At 42.7% G+C, this 20570-nt stretch overlaps 1 protein-coding gene across 1 annotated transcript in view; it reads left to right on the plus strand.

The window, feature by feature from the left end:
• LOC114669221 (serine/threonine-protein kinase ULK1-like) overlaps nt 1–20570 on the plus strand; it is a 110597-nt gene that overhangs the window by 5208 nt on the left and 84819 nt on the right. The window contains exon 4 of the mRNA XM_028825415.2: nt 20426–20458. Coding sequence (XP_028681248.1) covers nt 20426–20458 — 33 coding nt within the window. The remainder of the gene's footprint in view (nt 1–20425; nt 20459–20570) is intronic.

Consider the following 20570-nt stretch of genomic DNA (forward strand, 5'->3'; position numbering starts at 1 on the left):
AGGTATACATGAACTCCAACCCAGTTAACACACATGTGAATTCCTGCTGTATCCAGTAAAAATATAGCCAAACCAGTTTGTCGTTTACTGATGGTTTTAAAAAATGGACAAACCGGGAAGTTGCAAGTTATTTCATTGAGGTAGGATCCCAAAATTGGAGAAGAAGCGGGTTGGAACAAAAACCCACAGCCCCTGGGGGGGCCTAAGGGCTGAAGATGGAGGATCACTGGTGTTGACACACACTAGCCATTTGTCCCGCCAAGGCTTTGTCGGTGTGCTGAAACACAAACACAGCAGAAACACAAACACAGTGAGGTCACCCTGACCTGTTAGGTAGCACAAACGCGGCCTTAGCAGACATGCAAACCCAGTCGTTTACGTATCCGTCCCTTCCACTGTTCATGCAGTTTCTTTACTTCAACGTGTGCAGGAGCTGAGCCCTTGTGTGGCTTTGTGCACGTCACTGCGTCACTCGTTGTGCACGTCACTGTGTAACACAAGTATGCTGTGCCAGTTTACAGAATCGAGTGCTGCTTGTTTGTTTGTTTTTCTTTTTTTGTTTGCGTTAGCGTCTCTGGAGATTGTCAGCACTCATCTCTGTCACCTGTCCCTTTTGACATTGTGTTTCTACTGAGCAGCGTTTCACGTGTAACGACGTATCTTTGAAGAGTTTGTCCTCAGGCAGTTTTCTTCCTGCCTTTTAGTTTTCAACTGTATGTTTTAAGAAATAAAAAATAAGTGGCGCAGTGGTGCCATGTGTAACCGCGTCGACGTTTCATGCAGTCAGACCTCTAGACTGGCATTCAGGTCAGAGTAGGTAACACAGCAAGCGGGCCGGCCGACCGGCCGTCCAGGGCTAAAGCTGGGACTGATGGTGGAGGAGGCGCCTGGCCCTCTCAGTCCATTCATAGCACGTTTAGTGTTGGTGTTCACCTTTACGTTATTTGTGTTTTGTTGTATCAGACAGCAGTACTGCGTTTGAAAATGTCAGGAAGTCGTATTAAATATAAAATCAAAACTGACTTTTGTTTCCAAAGATGTTTTTGTGACATAGATTAATGTGCCCCGCCATCTTCTGGGAATGGCAGTTCTGTAACTGGCATTGCTGGGGTGGGCTCCAGCTCCTGAGCCTGGTTTGCTTGACTTTTTGAGGGTCCTCTTGGATTAGTTTAGGTAAACTTTATTAATCCAAAGATTTGCTTATTAGTGCCATATAATGCCTACCTGCAACAAAGTACTCCCGGGCTGACCCAGTACTAAATTAGAGTTGCTTCCTAGTTTTGTTTTTTTTTTTGAAATAATAATTTTTTCCATGCTGTTGATTATTCAAATTTTTCGTAATCTCTCTAGTCTTTCATGGGCAACACGCTGATGTGGATGTCGTTCCCGGCCCACTCACTCTCTGTGTATGTTTGCCCGCTGCAGGTGCCGTCGTGTTTCGGGGGTCTGCTCTCATCCTGCCCCACACTGGTATATTCCTGGTGCTTCCAAGATGCTCTGTGTACCCCTTCAACAGGAAAAGCTGGTTAAACAAAACTGGCTGTGTGTTCATATCCACATGTTCTCTAACTTTTAAAGAAAAACTCAGTAGGTTGTAACAGTTGTTTGGCCCTTGGTGCCCCCGGCCTGACCGGTGTGGTGCCCACCTTCCAGGGGACACACATTACAGTGTGTTCTGATTGGTTGTCATGGCAGCAGCTGATATTGCAGCCCACTTCCGTGCCCTTAGTAACCGTGAAGTGGTACGTTGGATTCACTGCCGATATGCTTCAGAGTGAACAGTGAGACGCGAGGAGAATTGAGTCATCCTCCTGCTAGCCGCCGTGTCAGGCGCGCCTCGCATGCTTCAGAGTCCGATTTCCTTTGCTTGCGCCGGCCGTCGTGTTTTACTGGTTTGGGGTGTTTTCTTTCAACTTGACTCATGACAAACGAATTTACATTTTTGTGCTGACATGATCTGCATGAGCAGTTTTCCTCGGAAGGTTCAGCGCAAGTTAGCAGAAGTGTGCATTTCTTTCTTGGGTTCAGGCTAGGAATAAACGGATGAGCAGAAGTGAAATGCTAACTTTTTCTTTGTGTAAACTTGGAAGGTTTGATTTAGTAGATGTAAACAGGTTCATCCTGTCGAGATTCAGGCTGTGTGTCTTACTGTCTGTCTGTCTGTGTGTGTATGTGGCGTGTGCTCGGCGTGGGCTGAGCGCCGTTTTAGAAGGAGTTGACGCTGAAAGTCAGGCTGGACGGAGTGGGATTACTCGCAGCAACGTCCTCATATTTTTATTTTATCTCGCCCTGCACCATTGTACTATCAGTGAACTCTGGTATTCTTGCTTTTAAGTTATTCTTTATCTTTTTTTTTTTTTTTATAACCCGTGTTTGTGTTTAGCACTATCCATTAAACGCGGCTTGGGTAGGCTTTAGCCGACTATGATTGTGTACTTGAATTAAATAAAGCCATTAATCAGGGAATGCAAAATGAAATGAAACCTGGGGGATCAGATCATGGAGTGTTGATGGCTGAAGTATTAAAAAGTAATTTGTTTGGGTCTCTTGAGGAATCTACAGTGCAAGCAAAGTGACTGGACTGCATGTGAAGCTATAAAGGATGGTGGTGCATCAAGTAAGATAAATTGAGTTTTCTATTCAGGAAAGTGAAGTTGTACAGAGAGAGTAGCAATGCCTTATGGGAGAAAAACCTGGTTAAGGAATACACGACAAGAACATTTATCTAGTCCGAGGACTTTTTATTATTTTATTTTTTTTAGTTTAACGTTTACAAGAAAAAGTAATGAAGAGGGAAAAAAAGGTGTTTGAGATGAAGTTATCTCTTTGTAATCAAGAACAAATTTAATTGCATTTTCAAGCCGGCTTAATCTCTACAACCTCTTTGGGTCAAATTTGACCCGTTTTTGTGATTTAAATCTTCTTTTATAATACGCTACCGCAGCTGTTTGTTTGTCTTTCCAGGATTTTAAATCACTTGTAGCTCAAAAACCATTTGACCTATGGACTTGAAATTTGGTACACATGTACTATATGATGTCTACTATCCGCTTTCAGGGTGATGATTGGCCTCCAAGGTTTTCCTCTGTTTATTTTTATTTTATTTTATTGTAGAATCGACTCTCGTATGTGTACAGGTGCCATTCTCATCCCTACCACCTTCGCCATCACTTCCCCTACCTCTTCATATCTTAAATAATTCTTGAGGCAGATTGAAGACTTAAGTGCCAGCTTAAATGTAAAATTAAAGAAAACGTACCAAGTAATTGCAACACAAACCCTGACTTAATCAGTTTTAATGCGAAAAGATGCAGACGAAAGAAGAGAAGAAGCGGACCACTAGGGTGGAGAAAAGAAGATCTGCTCAGGTAGCAGCAAGAGCATCAACCTCTGAGCAAACGAATGATAAACGTATAGAGAAAGAGTCTGAAAACTAGGAATACTCAAGTCGAGTGTATTCACTGCACGTTATCATGCAGTGTGTTGTTACTGGTAATAAATAAAAGCACTGTAAATATCATCTGTTAAACTGAAAAAAATAAAATAAACAACATGCTAAATGTCACCTGTTCTAAAAGTTAGGATTATTAAGATGCTCAGTCAGTAATTAAAAAGGTTTGGGTTCAGAAAATTGGGTGTCAGAATCGGGTCACAAAACACCTGTACGGTTCGGCATATGACATTGTAGAGGGTCATACCGGGCATTTTGTTGGGTTCACCAGGCTCTCCCAGCAGCATCGGGCACATGGCAGGATCTGCCCAAGGAAGGGGCACCAGACAGCTGTAGGGTCTTCTAATGAAAAAATGTTGTGGACCATCTAGTTACTAGACGCAGTTCTAAAATCTAAAAATTTGAAAGTCATTTGGACATTTAAATAAGTAGTAAAGTATTAAACGAACTGTCAAAAGAATCCCCAAGTTAGAGGCATTGGGGGGGTCTGCTGTAGCTTTTGTTAGGGTGATGCGTTTGTGCTGAATGGTCATAATTGACCTGTGGCTCTTGATTTTGAACATTTTTATTTACTTTTTTTTTTGTTTTGTTCTTTATTTCACCTTATTCAATTTCTTGTATTAGGAATTTGTTAGTTTTCGCATACCCCTTGGGGTCAGAGTGCAGGGTCAGCCATTGTACAGCGCCCCTGGAGCAATTACAGGTTAAGGGTCTTGCTCAAGGGCCCAGCAGAGTAGGATCTCTTTTGGCAGTGATGGGAATTCGAACCGGCAACCTTCTGGATACCAGAGCAGATCCTTAGCCCAAGAGCCACAGAGTATTTGTCACCTTAGTTCATAGAGCCATCCAAGTGAAGATGGCGTCACACCACAGTTACTTTGTAATGCCAAGTGAAGATCGAGTACAATGTGGAAGAGCGGCCCTGTTAGCACTAAAGTTTGTTTCCCTGGCATTCCTGGTAGTACTTTTCAGCAGACCCGACTTGAACTTTGAACTGTCCATTCTTTTTCCTGATGTTTTCTTTTCTTTTGTTTCTCTCTGTCAGCCTGATGATCAGCCTGCCTGCCAAAGTGTGTGGGAGGAAAAAGAAAACAAATCCAATTGAACAATATGGGCATTAATGCGTGAACAGGGTAGAAGTGCTTCAAAATGTCTTCTGTTATAGCGTTTGAGTTTGAAACTGTGATTCCATGCGGAAGTCCAAGTTGATGAAGCAGGCCTTGGGAGTTCTCGTTGTTAATCATTCAGGGTGCGGAACGCTGCGTGTTTTGCTTTTTTTTTTTCCTCATCCTCTTCTTTAACCTCCCTGTCCGTACAAGTGGGCTTTAATGAGCAACTCACTCCACCCAAATGGGAAAGGCCAACTCCGGCTACTAGACACAACATGGGCTAATTTGACTTGCTTTCTTTTCAGGACGTTTTCATATCTCAGATGTTGTTTGATGGAAATAATTAACTGAAGCAGAAAAGAAATATTGCCAGCTGCAGCATGGTGCCATGTTTGCCAGCTTGGTGCTTTATTCAGTTCTTTTTCCTTTGTGATTCTCATTATTTTTTCACCTGGTTGGAGGTCCTTGTAGTTTGTCGGTCTACCTGTTGAATTTTTAATCAAATATTTTGTGGAAAACAAAAGAAAGACATCAAACAAAATGAAGGATTGCAGTACCAGAAAATTAATAGATTGGCAAGTAAAATGATGTTGGTTTCCAGGGAACTACATATTTATATAACTGGATTTTCTGTTACGCAAAAGAATTGGGTTCTGATAAAGAAATGAATTGGAAAATAAAGGCCGGTAGCCCCTGGAATCACATAGCATTCACCTGGTTTGAAGGGGCATACGCACATTTGAGGTGGTCTGTAATTAGTTTTTGTCCTTGACGTGACAGTGCCTGCTCATTCACATTTTACTCTTGAATTGGCTATTAAAGTGAATGTCAGTCCAAAATGATGGGGGACATAAATAAAGGTGGTGGCTGTGAAGAATGTTTAAAAGGCATAGCCAAGTGAAAAGTGGTGACATGCGGGATGAGTAATCCTGCTAGGTCAGGTAATGTGGAGGGTGCTTAGAGACACTGGCATACTCCACGGTATGGAGATGAGAGTGGGCACCACGTGTGCGGCTGGCAGCCTTCGTCAACCGACTTCCTCCATGGATGGTGTTGAGCGTCTTATGTGCTCTTAGTGACCTCAGCTGAAATGTTAAAAGTGGAGTGGAGTGGTCCGTGTGCACTGGCTGGCTGGCTGTGTCCGTGTTAGGGGGTACTGGAAGTTGTACTTGTGACACGGTAAAGGGGCAAGATGTCTTCATTGGTAGGCCATTGTTTTTGAGAGAGTCTGAGAAGAGGCCATTATCCAGTTACGTTTTATAACTCTGCAAAGTTTCCCTTGGATTATTGACCGAGGGGGTCCCCCAGGCTGCTTGTTCAGTTCTTCCCATTGGTGACTTGCAAAGTAAACAGGAAAGTTGGTGAAGTAATTTGTGACCCTTAAATGTTTGAGTGGCACAGATCACGGCAGTTTGTCCATTCACTGTTTCTCTCTCTGACTGGCTCATGGGTAACCATAGCTTTATCTTTTGCCATTACAATCCTTTACTTGCCTCTGCTGTTGTTACTCACAGTGCTCAGTGTTGGCCACCCTGACGTTTTATTCTCCCAGTGTCGTTATCTGGTGACTCTTTGCCAAAGGCTCCTCACTGGTATCTGGAAGGTTGCTGGTTCAAATCCTCTTACTGCCACAAGTTGGGCCCTGAACTAGAGATTTGCTCCAAGGGGTGTTCGTTGTATTATGGCTGACCCTGTGCTCTGACCCCCAAAGGTCATGTGAAAAGACAATTTCCTCTTGGAGTAAATTCGAAATAAATATATGTGTTTTTTGACGATTTTGTATTTTACCCAGCTGCTAGTGGGTACTGTTTGTACATCTCTGGATGTGATAGATTTCCTGATGGGAAATTTAGCTTTCACAAAAGCTCAAGAAATAAAGAAAATCTATGATAAATGACAATAACAACCTTTTTCAGACATATACAGGAATTAAAAGAAGAAAAACATTCCTGACTTGGTTAAAAGTAAGAGAGCAGTCCCAGCAAGGCACTTAAAAGGTGCAGTGTTAGTGCTGCTGCCTCCCAGTAAGGAGCTCATGGGTTTGTGTCCCCACTGTGTGGAGAGCGAGCGCTTTGAGTCGATAAATAAATATAATTATTAATGCTGTAGATGCCCCCGTAGCAGTTCTTGACACACTTAGGTGGCATTGTCCATAACGGCCATCATTCTTCTGTTCTTTCTCTCCTCCACTTCTATCTCCACCTGGGCCTACCTTCTTAATGACCGCAATGTTTCGGTGGGCTTCTCTTGAAGTGATGTTACCAACTCAGCCCACCACAACCTGGCCATCATAGAGTTATAGAACATGGAAAGGGTGTCCCTGTCCATAGTAAAGGAAGGTCATCTCCGCCATTCATGTGTCCCAGGACCAGTCCAGCCTGTCCTTGATGTGACTCGTTGGACTCTTCTCGTCTGTGAATTCTAAGAACTGTCATGACCATCTGCATGGAGTGGTCCAGCTAAGCTCCTGGTGATTGAATCTCTCGTCTGTCTTGATGGGACATTTAGATTGTTCATGGTGATGGAAGTTTCTAGGGAGGGCCTGTGATTGGTGGAGCAGTAGCCAATGAAGGTTGACGAGCACAGAAGCTGCAGTCGTCTCTGTGCTGCGCCTCAAGTGACCTCCTCAGCCTTTTACTGAAAGTGTGGCTGCAATGGAGAGGTGGGGGTTAAGCGTCTCTCGACATCCTTTGTTTTTCTGCCTCTTTGTTATCCCTCACTCTTTTTTCACCTGTTCGGCACTCACTAAGCGTGCTTCTCCTCTGTATTGAGCCATAATGGGCGAGATGGGAGGTGGTATTTGTCTGTAAGGGGGCAGCCGTGGTGGTTCAGCTGTGTGGCATGGGGTACTATGGGTCTAACTTGAACACGTCCTTGCTGTCTATGTGCAGAGAAACGCAGGGCTGTGCTGGCTCATGTTTGAATCTTGAAAACTGTGCCATCAATGTTTGAGTCGGCTTCGTAATTTCCTCCCTTTCTGTCGTGGGAATTTGAGAGAGCAGTCCGCAGGCATCTTGCTGCCTCTTCTCTCAGAGCCCAGCCAAGTTTTCCTTTTTGTTGTTTCTGTTTTTTGACTTTCCCACTTGCCCTTTCATAGTCAGCAAATGTAAATTCGGCATGAAGAGAGCATGTTGAGTCCAGTTCATTGTAGCTTATCACGTCAACATCAGTCTGCGGGCCTGTTTCCGTTTTTATTTTTCCTTGATTCTTTGAGTTTTTAACATTTTTTTTAATGTAAGAAAGAAGAAATGGCTACAATAACACGAGCAGTGAAATGGCACTCGGCACTCCTTTTAAACACAACTATACCTTAATGCGCTTCATCACAATGGCGAAAGTGTTCTTCTAGCTTTAAGAGATTTTGTATTTAGTGTTATGTTTTTGCCAGTCTCTAATTTTAATTTTTATTTAGGTTTTTGTTCTTTTTTTTTCAGTTTTTCTGTTTCAGCAATTAACTTAGTTTTTGTCAAATTGTATTATTATTGTATTATTTTTATGTACAGTAGTCTTACATGGCCACCGTTTTCCTTTTAGCTCATCATGTTGTACCTGTCAACTTAATACGTACAATTAAACTGTCTGTGACGGAGCTCACGTTTCTGATGATAATGTGGCTGTTTGAGGCTTCCGGCATATTCAGAAAATGCCCAAATGAAATGGCAGGTGCGGTCTGATGTCATTTGTCACTTGAACCTGACAATACGTTTGAGCAAATGGGTTTATTTTATTTCAAAGATGTTTTTTTATTTTTGTGATTTCATATTCAAGCAGTAAGATCACTGCACACCTATACTTCTATTTTACAATTTTTTTGTTAGAACTTTTTTTAGGGTTTTCTAATGTTGCTCATTTTTACATACTGTTGAAGTTGCTGCGTTAATAGCAACAACAACACAGATACAGATGAGATTTTAAATGTATACAATGCATTTCTTCAGACGTCCCTTTTATAATAAATACTCATGTATATTTATATACATACACAGGGTGACTTAAAATGATGTTAATATTTGAATGGCAGAAACAATTTATTCACAAAACATACTTTATATGTTGAAGGTGATTAACAGGAAGGTCTCAACCTGTTCACCATCTTGTTCAACACACAAAAACCAACGAGCAACAGAACCATTTAAAGCCCGGATACACATCGATGATACCACAGTCTGTATTCTGTCCTTCAGGTCATTGATATCATGAACTTTCCTGCTATACACGAACTCCTTCACCATACCACATCAGCAGAAATCACAGGGTGTCAAACCAGGGGAGTGTGGAGGCCATGACAGTGGTGCACCATGGCCTATCCATCGACCTGATAAAAAGAATCCATTAGTGTTGGACTCATCCTGTGTGTGTGTGTGTGTATATAATGTATATATACAGTGCATCCAGAAAGTATTCACAGCGCATCACTTTTTCCACATTTTGTTAATGTACAGCCTTATTCCAAAATGGATTAAATTCATTTTTTTCCTCAGAATTCTACACACAACACCCCATAATGACAACGTGAAAAAAGTTTACTTGAGGTTTTTGCAAAAGTGATGTGCTGTGAATACTTTCCGGATGCACTGTATATATATAATATATATATATAATATAGAGAAAGAGATACAGTAGATAGATATAATAAATACAGCAACATCTCCAGTCATTCACCGAATGAGCAAAATGCAAAACCCGGGGAGCTCACTGTAAGCCTAAACTGGGAGGATGTTATCTAACAACATATGTAAGAGTAGACATCTTTCAACAATTGAGAGGGCTTAATAACACACTTCTAACTCCCAGCTGTAAAACAGTCTATGACATTGTGCACACTCAGTCCACATAGACATGGGGAGAACATGCAAACTCCATATAGACACGGACCAGGCTAGCAATCAGACCTGAACTCGGGGCGCTGTGTAATAATCAAAATTATTTTTTTTCTTTAAATAGCTCTTTCTCATGCTCAAGAACTTGACAAATAGTCAAAGGAATACCATAGGAATAAAAGCAAAAATTACATTAATAACACAGAATACAATATCATTAAACATTAAACACCAAATAATACATAAATATTTGAATGTCACAAGTTTTGAATTAGATTAAGAAACAATCAGGGAAAAAAAATGCAATTCAGGAACAAATAACACAATTTTTGTCCGCATACACGTAGGAACATAAATATTGACATTACAATCAACCACAAGGTTAAGGAGTAATGAATTGGATGCGAGTGGATTTCATTATGTGGTTTACAGCCGTCTGTGGTGCTGACATCAACCATTCAGTGGCTGTTTGTTTGCCAGACCACAGTGCCGCTCAGACGCATTTCGAGTTTTTGTTGTTTTGTTTGTGCGTCTTCTTCATTTTTTTCAAGCAGGGTGTCTGTCTTTACAAACGTAGCCACAGAGTCTTCCACAGACTGGCGCCTTACATGTGGCCCATGTGTTATTTCTTCTCTTGCTTGTTGCTCTTAAGAAGTCCCCCTTGTTCCTCAGATGGGTCAGAGCGAGTGTTTTTCCATATCCAATCTAAGCTGTGCTGACAAAGCTTGCTGAAAACTTGTTGTCCTGGTTCTTTGGGGTATTGTTGTGCCCCGAATTTTGCGGTTATTTTTTTTTTTTGATGTAGTTGTGGTATTTGATGCCACTCTAACGCTTTCACCGAGTACCTTTGTTAATGAGCAAACAAACATAAATATGTGCACAAACGGACAGAGGTATGACAAGATTTCTGTGAAAAAACAACAAAGTAGGCGGAGTGGTGGCTCTGAGGCTGGGGATCTACACTGGCAATCGGAAGGTTGCCGGTTCAAATCTCGTAAATGCCAATAGGGACTCTGCTCTGTTTGGCCCTTGAGCAAGATCCTTAACCTGTAATTGCTGAGCGCTTTGAGTAGTGAGAAAAGCGCTATATAAATGCAAAGAATTTTTAAAGTAGAACCTATTATTTGGATTATAGAAGGACAGAACACTCCAAAGTGTTTAGCATATTGAGTTTTAATAATAATCAGTTCTCAAAATCTCTAAATTCTCCACATTTAAGTGTTTAAATCTGAAATTAATTTTGTTGCGTTAATTTCATGATTCTGTCCTTGTCCTCCACTTTGCAGAACTCATAAGGCCGTACATCATGCGCGTCACAGTCAGGGGCCTGTGTGGAGCACCGCTCTGTCAGAGGGGAGGCGCATATCCACACTGGCCGTGCCTCTGGGCTGTGGGAGGAATACCAGTGTACCTGGAAGAAACGGCACACGTGCACTGGGAGAGTCGGCAAACTCCACAGTGGGGGTGCTGAATCTGTGAGGCAGCTGCGGTAAAGCACTGCACCATCATGAGACTTTTCAGTTAAGGAAATGCACGGCCCACACGAATGATGGCTCTCAGAGATTATTGCTTCCTGCTTCATGCCAGACAGCCTTCCCTGGGTGCCATGCTTACCCGTATGAAGGGTGAGCTCTGAGCAGGCTGGACCTGTCAGCACTTTAAAGCATCATGTGTTTACAGATCTTAAAAACAGATTAGTTTGTTTTTTTACTGTGCCTTTTGTTTGCCATCTGTGGTTTGTTCAAAGATTCATTGGGGGGGGGGGGGGAAGTATGGCGCAGTGGTTGGTCAGATCCTGTGCCAGGCTGCTATCTCTGTGAAGTCTGCTCCTTCTCTGCATGTCTCTGTTGGTTTCCCTCCCTTATGCCCAGAGTGGTGATTCTACATTGGCCTGTGTGCACCTTTTCCTTAACTGGCACCCAGAAAGGCTCCACTCCCTCTGGGTTAAGCAGGCCTGAGAAGATTCAGGTTTGGTTGCATACTAGAGAACACTTGTACATTTCATTCACTCTCTTAAGCCTTCATTTTTATTTTCAGTTTGCTCATGGCCTATCCTGTTGGTACAAGGGGCAAGAATAGACATTTGCCCATTCCAGGAATGTCGCAGTCACCTGCTGATAATCAAACACCCCCCTGGAATACAGGAACAAAAATTGGTTAAACCCTGCACACTGTAGCCATGTGGACAAGGGGAGAACAGGATAACTGCACACAACCGTCAACCGGACCAGAATTGAACTTGGGTGCCAGTTAGAGGCAGCACCCTTAGGCTTGATGATTACTGGTCACATTACTTCATTTGACGGTAATCTTTTGGGGTTTTTTTCTTCTTTTTTCTTAAAATGGCTGCCCAGTGTTTAATGTAGTGTCTTTCATACTGGGAATCAAATTGAAGTAAAACAAAAACTAGGTTGACAAAGTTATCTGAACTTTTGGAGTTGTTTGCTGGCAAGACTGCTGGGCAATATGCTTACCCCACATCATTCTGCTGCCATGTGATAAGTGGTAAGCCCCTTATGATCCTGGTAAATCATTTGTAGGCCCTTTTGAAAGTGTGGGCTGCTGCTGCTGCCGCTGCTAACAGGTCAGTGCGACTAATTGCCAAAGCCGCATGAACCAGATGGCCCATGTATCTCTTTCATCCGGACAAAAACCAACAGACAAAAAGAAAGAAAGGGTGCCTGAGCGAGTCAGCAGCTGACCCTGCTGCAGTGCTTAATTGGCCCTGAGGCCTGTGCTGCCTGGATACTAAAGGGGCTTTTCGGAATAGGCAACACCTTTGTGGTCAGTAGGATTGCATTCTGCCCAGAGATAAGGGCAGCAGGGCCTGATGAGCACCAATGAGGAGCGGTGAAGCTGCCATGTAAGGAGCCATATGGCTCAGCCTTGGGAGATAATAGACAGACGTCAGCACCTGCAGTGCATTCTCAATTCTCTCCTGGCCTGCTCTGCATATTTTTATCTCCTCTTTCATGTTTCAAATAGCTAGTTGACACCGCTTTGGGAAGTGAGATTAAATAATGTTAATCTTTATTGTTACGCGAGCTTCATCCCAAGGGTTCAGGGCCTTCTTGTGGGGAGGGACGTGTGGTTCTGTTCAACTGAGTTTTCTAGGTCTTTGTAATGTTTCAGAGATACTTTTTTTTTTACTTCAGTTTGTTTCATTTTGAAAAGGGGGCTCTAATAGCCCCTTTGAGCGTCTGCGGTGTCTGGGAGGCAGCACTCATTGTTTTAATGGCTAGATGATGAAAGGGCAAGTGGGTGCTGTTGACTCCTTATGGGCCCAGCTTGCTAGGTTTGAGCCCTGTGCCCCAATGTATTCTGGTTATATCTTCTTAGCGTGTCTGCATAGATTGGCATTTCTCCCACATCCCCCCCGAGTCCTACTAGTTTGGTTCATTCCAAACTAACCCCCGTGTAAGTGAGAGTGTAGTTGTATGAATGAATGGGCTGCGTGATGGACTAGTGGGCTGTGTGATGGACTGGTGGGCTGTTCCTGCCTTGTGCCCGCTGCTGCTGGGATATGTTCAGGCCTCACCGTAACCCAGAATTGGATTAGGCAAATGGGTTAGGGGTGATTGGAGAGAGTGTTCCCTTAAGACGAGAAAGCCAAATGCCTAATGGTGTCCTGTGAGCATCAGATTTCTTTCGAATTAGGAATAAAGGCTGACGTGCTGCTGTGACCGGGGTCTCGTGATTCAGGTTGTCAGCACTGCCAGTCGTGTAACAGCCGAAATTAGAAGCTCTTATTGAGTATGTGTGGAAAGCCGCTGAAGATTGGGAAGCGCTTTCCTCTAATTGAAAAGTCATGTCAATGGTGTAATGTGCTTTGTGACTTCTTGTCCTCAGCCTGCCATAGTAGTCGATAACTGAGACAGGGAGGTCCTCAGAAAGAACAAGACATTGTTAGTTGGCTCAGATCTAATAGCTTTGCCATCATTAGGGGTGAAAAAACTTGCAGTTAAAGAGGTGCTTCCTTTCATGGCTCAAGCTGATCCATTGTCCAGAATGTATTCTTCTGTCTCTCGCCACACACACCTGTCCGTTGTGTTTGACGGTCTGACTCCTTACCGAGCACATTGTGTTGTTGTCGTGTCGTGCGTGAGCGGTCTAGACTTTCTTCCTCTGGTTAGTGCCATTTAGGACATTACTTGACCAGATTGCCTTATTTTATTTCAAGCGTTTCCTCGAGATTCAGACAAGTGTCTGGCTGCCTGCTTGACATGCTTGCCATTTGTTTTCTGCTTTAAATTCCCAGTCTCCCCATGCTGCCAAGTTGTTTTGCCTGCCTAAGGTAAAGTCAGCTCTGATGGAGGATCGCAGGAATCGTCGGTTAGAGGGGTCCTGTCATCGGATTGGCTGGCCCAGCGCTGACTCAGCTGTGGAATGACCAATTAGGGGGGAGGCAGCTTGATAGCCGAGGTCTCCAGGACTCTCTGAACAAATCCAAATTGTATTATGGGATATCATCTATTGTTGAAGTCTGCTCTGTACTTGTAATATTTCTATTGCACTATTGTATGGTGTGAGGATGACTTGTGTTCTGTTCTGCGTATTTTATTATATTGACACCCACTGCACGCCCAACCTACCCAGAACTGCCTTTCCCAAGGTTTCTTCCATTTTTTTTTTTTTACTACAAGGGTTTTTTTTTTTTTTTTTTTTTTGGAGTTTTTCCTCGTCTTCTTAGAGAGTCAAGGCTGGGGGGCTTACAAAAGACAGGGCCCGTTATTGTGTGATTGTAGGCGATACAAAAGTGTTGTATATGTTAAAACAACTTGGCCCTGCTTTTTGTGGCCATCTTAATAAGCAGAACAAAACCAAAAGTACATTTCAAGCAGTAGCTTGATGTGAATATCCACTTCTAACACCTAACTACTATAAATCAGTGTGGTGGAGCAGCAGGGTGCATTGGCCGTGTTCTGCCACATTCCACTTCTTATCTTTTTATTTGGTGGCCTTATCCGTATAGACTTGTCTCTAGGGACGGCTGGCAGCACATTTCACCGTTCTTTTTCTTTCAGATTCATTAAATGGCTGTAAGGAGTGATTTGACTGTCACGACCACCTCCCACCCCCAATCAGCTCCATTTTTAATTTTGAGCTTCTCTCCATTGGAATAATTCAGTGGAGAGTTTTATATTCTTTCTCCTTTTAAAATTCAATCCATAAAGTGCACTGCTGGACTGCGGCCTACTGCGTTTTTTCCTTACATTCCATTTTGTTGATTAACTGCTTGTGTCTGGGAGTTTCATATGTCCTTTCCAATTTGTGCCTTTGGGTGTTTTAGGATTTCTGGGGGCCCACAGGCAAGTGAACAGTGTCATTTTTTTATTTGTACCTCATCTTTGATTGATATGCAAAACGTCCTCCATTTTGAAGGTCCTCATTGTGAATGCAATGGCAGATTTGACTTTAGCAGGCAACAGAACCAAACTGGGAAAGGTTTGAGGTGGGTATGCCAAGGTGCTGAGCCGCTGCCTACTGCTGTTTATGTAAATTGTGACTGTGTGCCTGGCTGCTTTCCAGCCCTGGAACAATGCTTTTGGAATGATGTCCTCTCTGTGTTTTTGTTTTTAAAGAGAAGGAAAGTTGCTGAGTCACAGAAGTCCAATTGTGCTCCATAGCTCTGTCATTATTACCAAACTAGCTGTGTTACATTTTATACGACAATGGACGTCCATTACAGTGCTATTGTTGGTCAGTCAGGTCTATCTGAAGTACTAAGTGCTTTTCTTATGCAATATTTGTAGGAGTTTTACCAAAGGCTAATAATACTGTGGTGTGGGCTTTGGACTGAGGACTTTTCATGTCCTGCTACTCTGACCTTGAGCAAATCATTTCACCTGCCTGTGCTGCTGCTGGAAAAACAAAAGAAATGGACACCAGTTGTGGCTCACATGTAGACAGTCACCTTGGATAAATGGACCACTTAAATCGGAATAATAACAACAACAACAACAACATTTATTTATATAGCACATTTTCATACAAAAAGTAGCTCAAAGTGCTTTACATAATGGAGAGAAGAAAAATAAAAGACAAAATAAGAAATTAAAATAAGACAACATTAATTAACATAGAAAGGAGTAAGGTCCGATGGCCAGGGTGGACAGAAAAAACAAAAAAAAAACCCCAGAAGGCTGGAGAAAAAAATAAAATCTGTAGGGGTTCCAGGCCACGAGACCGCCCAGTCCCCTTTGGGCATTCTACCTAACATAAATGAAATAGTCCTCTTTGTAGTTCGGGTTTAATATTATATTAATAATAATATTAGCTCATTGGAGCTGCTTGCTCTGAGACGGGCTACACACACAGACGGCCATGAGTGAAACCTTCCTGCATTACTTCACTTTCTCCTTTTCCTAGTGACTTGGTTTTTGTTGATGATCATAGCTAAACACAATTTTACATTAAAGTGTACTCCTTTGAACTGAAACGGGTAATCAGTGGAAATAAGATGATATTTGAGTATACATTGTTATGAACCGCTATAGTGGGTAAAGAAAATGAACATCGTGTGGAGAGAGTGACAACCTCGTTGAGAGGTTTACTTACCTTGGCAGTGACATTCATGTCTCTGATGACTCTTCCTATGAAGTCAGTTGACAGATTGGGAGAGCATGGGGGGGGGGGGGGGGTCATGAGGTCTCTAGAAAGGGGTGTGTGGCATTCCCGATATCTATGCAAAAGGACAAAGGTCCAAGTCTTTAGAGTCCTTGTGCTCTCTGAATGCGAGACATGGCTGCTATGCAGTGACCCGAGATGAAGACTGGACTCCTTTGGTACTGTGTCTCTTCGGAGAATCCTTGGGTACCTCTGGTTTGACTTTGTGTCCAATGAGTGGTTGCTCATGGAGTCCCGAATGAGACACATGACCTGCATTGTGAAGGAGCGTCAGTTACGGCACTAAGGCCATGTGGTGTGATTACCCAAGGGTGATCTAGCTCTCAGTGGCTGAACCAGGCCAAGGAGACACCCATGTAACTCCTGACTGTGGCACATAGAGGATCATTTCTGGAGGGTGGGGCTGGGTCGTATGTCTGCCTGAGGGGGATGCCAACCAGCATCCCGAGCTGTTTCATCATGTGGTGGGTGTGGCAATGCGCTGTGCCAGTGCATGCCCCCCAATCTGACCTGACCTGTTAAGATTTATTGGAGATTGAGCTAATGTTCCCTGTATTATGAATCTGGAAAAACGGTGAAGGGCTGAGAACTATTTACATCAAGTTCTTATCTTTCATTAGGGGAAGAGGAAGGTTACCACTTGGAAACTCAGGTGTTTTGGCCTTGAAGCACGCCTGAAATGCCTCTGCACAGCCCACTCCACTGTTCTGATCCCGGTACACACCACACATTCTTCCCTGTAACCTGCTCCGGTGTCTTGACCCGGGAGGAAGCCACAACCCTAGAACACAGTAATGTTAATCAGTTTAGTCTTCTCCAGTGTTTTGGCCTCTGACTACTCCTGCTTCCAGGAGACCGTTCCACCTGAGAACACAGCGGCACAATGGTGTTCCTCTTATGGTCCATAGCTTCTTTCTTCCCAGCAACAGCCTGCTTTGCACTGCTCCTTTGGAGCTCCAGGGTGGAGGCTTCGGCCTGTTCTGTGCAGTCTCCCCTGGAGGTTTCCAGCTGTCAGGAGTTTTTGGACCCCAGTATCTGCATATGTGTGAAAAGCGAGGAGTGCGGAGCAGTTCCCCTTTAGAAATTGAAGCACCTTTATTTAAGACTGGCTTAACTCACATGGAGTTTGCAGCCCCGTGAGGTGGGAGTGGGGTTGCTTTTGGGAGGTTGTGGCTGGAGGTTGACACAGCAGAAAGAAAAAGCAACATGAGCGGTGGCATCCTTTTAAAAGTGCTGGTAGTCCAAACAAAAAAAAAGCTGCACAGACTCACCCTTTAGCTTTGCAACTTCATTGAGCTTTGACAGACTTTGTGTTTTGGAATTGTAAAAATGAACACTGTGCTGATAGCCAGCATTTTCTGTTACCCGGGGGTTCACCAGGGATGCCATTAGGCCCCTTTTTGAGCATTTTAGGAGACATCTTTATGTCCTTAGGCTCAGTGTTTCTCTTTGCCCCGCTCGTTACTTTAAAGTAGCTGCCTTTGGGGATGACATGAGAGCTTTTGTATTCTTTCAATAAACACTCCTCACACTGTCTAATTGTTTTTAATAAGCTATCATTGGCAAAAATGGATTGGTCCAAAAACAGTGCCTGTTTGGTTTGGTGAATACACATGTCCTTCTCTACCTGGGACCCTCTAGTGAGGTCAAGAAGTATTTTAGATTGGCTAGGGTGGTATTACTGAAAAGAGCTGAGTGGGATAGAGAGATGGATGAGGTGTATTCAGATTAAACCATTAGAAGTGGAGTTTTAATCTCAATAGTTTAGTTGCCTCCAAGTTTTGGCACAAGCCGAGGCCTGCAGATCCACCAATGGTACTGATCCATATAGACAATTATGTTTTTTATACATTGTGTGTGTGTGTGTGTGTGTGTGTGTGTGTGTGTTTATGTATTCATATATATGACCTTGGCACCAAAAGAGGTTTGGGGCAGCCACCCGTATACTTGATTCAGGCTGCAAAAAATGAGGTTTTGGTTGCACAGAAGTGTACAGATTGAGTCCTCTTTGATGGTGGGGTTTCCTTTATGGCTGGTCGGCAGAAGTGACGTTCTTTAGGCCGGAGCCGGAAGTGATGTCATTGGGGCGGGACTGGAAGTGATGTAATCAGAATAAGGCAGAGTTTTCCATGTCTGGTCTGCAGAGTTAAAAGAGGTTTACTGCACCCCGCCACCCACTGGCCTGGCTTGGAATTACCTTCTTTTGGTCCTTTTAGCTGTGTCCTATGCCAGTCCCCCTCCCACCCCCTTAACAACGTGAGCGGCAGAGACATGAAGTGGGTAGCGTGAAGCGCGTCCCTGGGGGGTGGGCGAGCGAAGCGAGATGTAGATAGATATATAAACATAGGTATATAGGTGTGCATTTGGGATGGCATACACAGAGTTGAAAGTTGTAATAGTAAGATCGGTTGTGACTGATATAGAAGGAAAATGGGGGCCTTTAGACTCCAAACGCTGAACATTTTGCAAGAAGCTTCAGAAGACCTGCCTTGGTAGTGATCTGGCTTTTGCAACATTTCAAAAATTGGATTAGTTTTATTTTTGATAGGCATCTACTCCTGTAAGATCCATTGAAATTAACTTGAATTCTTGTCAGATTTTTGTTAGTCAATTTTGTTATGGGATAGTAAGTTTACAGAAACAACTTTTAGTTTGGATCATTTATTCTGGGATATGGAGGAGTGACTACTTTGGAATTTTTGTATTAAGATTCCCTCTGCTTTGTTCCAATCACTGTCTCTGCCCTATAAATGAAAGAACCTTAAAGATTCACCGTCTAACAGATGCCCATCCTGGTATGTGGTTCAGTCCTCGTTTCCTGGGCAGAGGCTTTAGCTAAGTTTGGTGCAAGGCTCACTGTGGGACGTCCTTTCTGCAGACCAGCATCTTTGAATCCGATGCCATAGACCTTATCATTTGTGTCAAAGCTGGGCTGATCATCCCAGCTTTAGTCTCAGATTTGGCAGCTTTTCTGATAAACCATTTGATGTGGTAGATAAGCAGACAAATTGAGAGCTTCTTTAAATACTTACCAGACACTAAACAGAGAAAGGAACAGTATCTTCACCATCGACAGCGTTTCAACATGCTGACCTTTTTATAAAGTTGCAGACGTGACTCACCAACCTACCATGGAAGACTGTTCATGCTGCTCTAGCTGCTCACTCTGTTCTAGCAGGCCTTTCTCTTGATGCACCAGACACTCGTCTATGTTTTTCTATGCTGCGAAGGTTTATTCTTCTTAGAGATATTTGTTAATTGGAGTTGCATGTATTCGTAAACATAGGAGCAAATGTGTAGCAGGGAATTTTCTTCTAGGCCAAGTAAAGCTTCCCATCCTCAAGAGAAGAAAATCCAAATAAAAGAACTCAGTGGCTGCTGACATGTTACTGCCGTTCGGGGTGCTTGTGAAAGGTTGGCTGGATTTGTGGAGTATTTTGTTCTTTCTAGGGAGCAAATTAGTAATCTAAATGGTAAGTGTATTTTACATGTAATTCATAATGCGAGTTTTTGAGAACATAGTTTGAATGGATGTGCCCAGTAGGAGTAGGGGTGTAGTGTGTAAATTCATTGAAGTACTTATTTAATAGGAAGTGATAGATAGATACTTTATTAATCCCAATGGGAAATTCACAAACAGTGTGGAGTTTAACATGAAGAATCTTTGAAAAACAAATAATGAATTCTGTAATTATTTTTCAATTAGGCATGTTAATTATATGTAAATTGTGCATAATGAGGTTTGTATTTTTATTAAATATAATAAAGATGAAAACTTCAAAGCAACACATTGCAAGTTGATTTGGTAATGTTTAGCAGATGCAATTCACTGCATGTATTTTTGGAGCATTTTTATTGATGTTTTATGTTGGCATTGCTAAAACGCTGGTTTCCTATGTGTCTTAATTATTTTTCATTGGCAGCAAATGTCTTGTTGGCTGTTACTGTTTAAAGTAGGCTCAATTTTTGTACTCGCACAGTCTTAAAATAATTAACATTTGGCAAATCTTGGTTGAAGCTGCAGTTCTGCTAAACAAGATGAACTTGCCGAGCAGTACACATTCAGATGAAACACCTCCGCCGCGCACATTATTTATGATTTGTCTTTTCTTTCAGACAGATTTTGTTTTTGTAGTCTCCTTTGGGCCTTTAAGTTTGCTTACACTGACTGCTAAAGCTGCAGGCTAATTTGCATTTAGCTTCATCCATTTCTTATCCGGCAAGTCGAAACGAGGAACTTGTACCGCTGGAGTCTCCTGAGCTGCTAAAATAAACAGCCACCAGTTGCTTCCTTTCTGCCATTGCAGCAGTCCTCTGTTTGTTTGGAATTTCAGTGCATACAAAATCTTGGGAAATGTCTGGCTTGTGTGAAATACTAATCTTTACAAATATTTATTTTTGTTTTTTTTTTTTTTTAGGAGATGGCAAGTTGTGTCTATTTAGTAATGGAGGTATGTATGTGTGTTTCTTCTTTTTTTTTTTATCTTCCCCAACTTATTTTGGAATTTTGAACTTGTGAAACTCCTCAGTAACAACAACAACATTTATTTCTATAGCACATTT

Source organism: Erpetoichthys calabaricus, chromosome 18 (assembly GCF_900747795.2).
Source record: "Erpetoichthys calabaricus chromosome 18, fErpCal1.3, whole genome shotgun sequence".
In the NCBI taxonomy this organism is placed as follows: domain Eukaryota; kingdom Metazoa; phylum Chordata; class Cladistia; order Polypteriformes; family Polypteridae; genus Erpetoichthys; species Erpetoichthys calabaricus.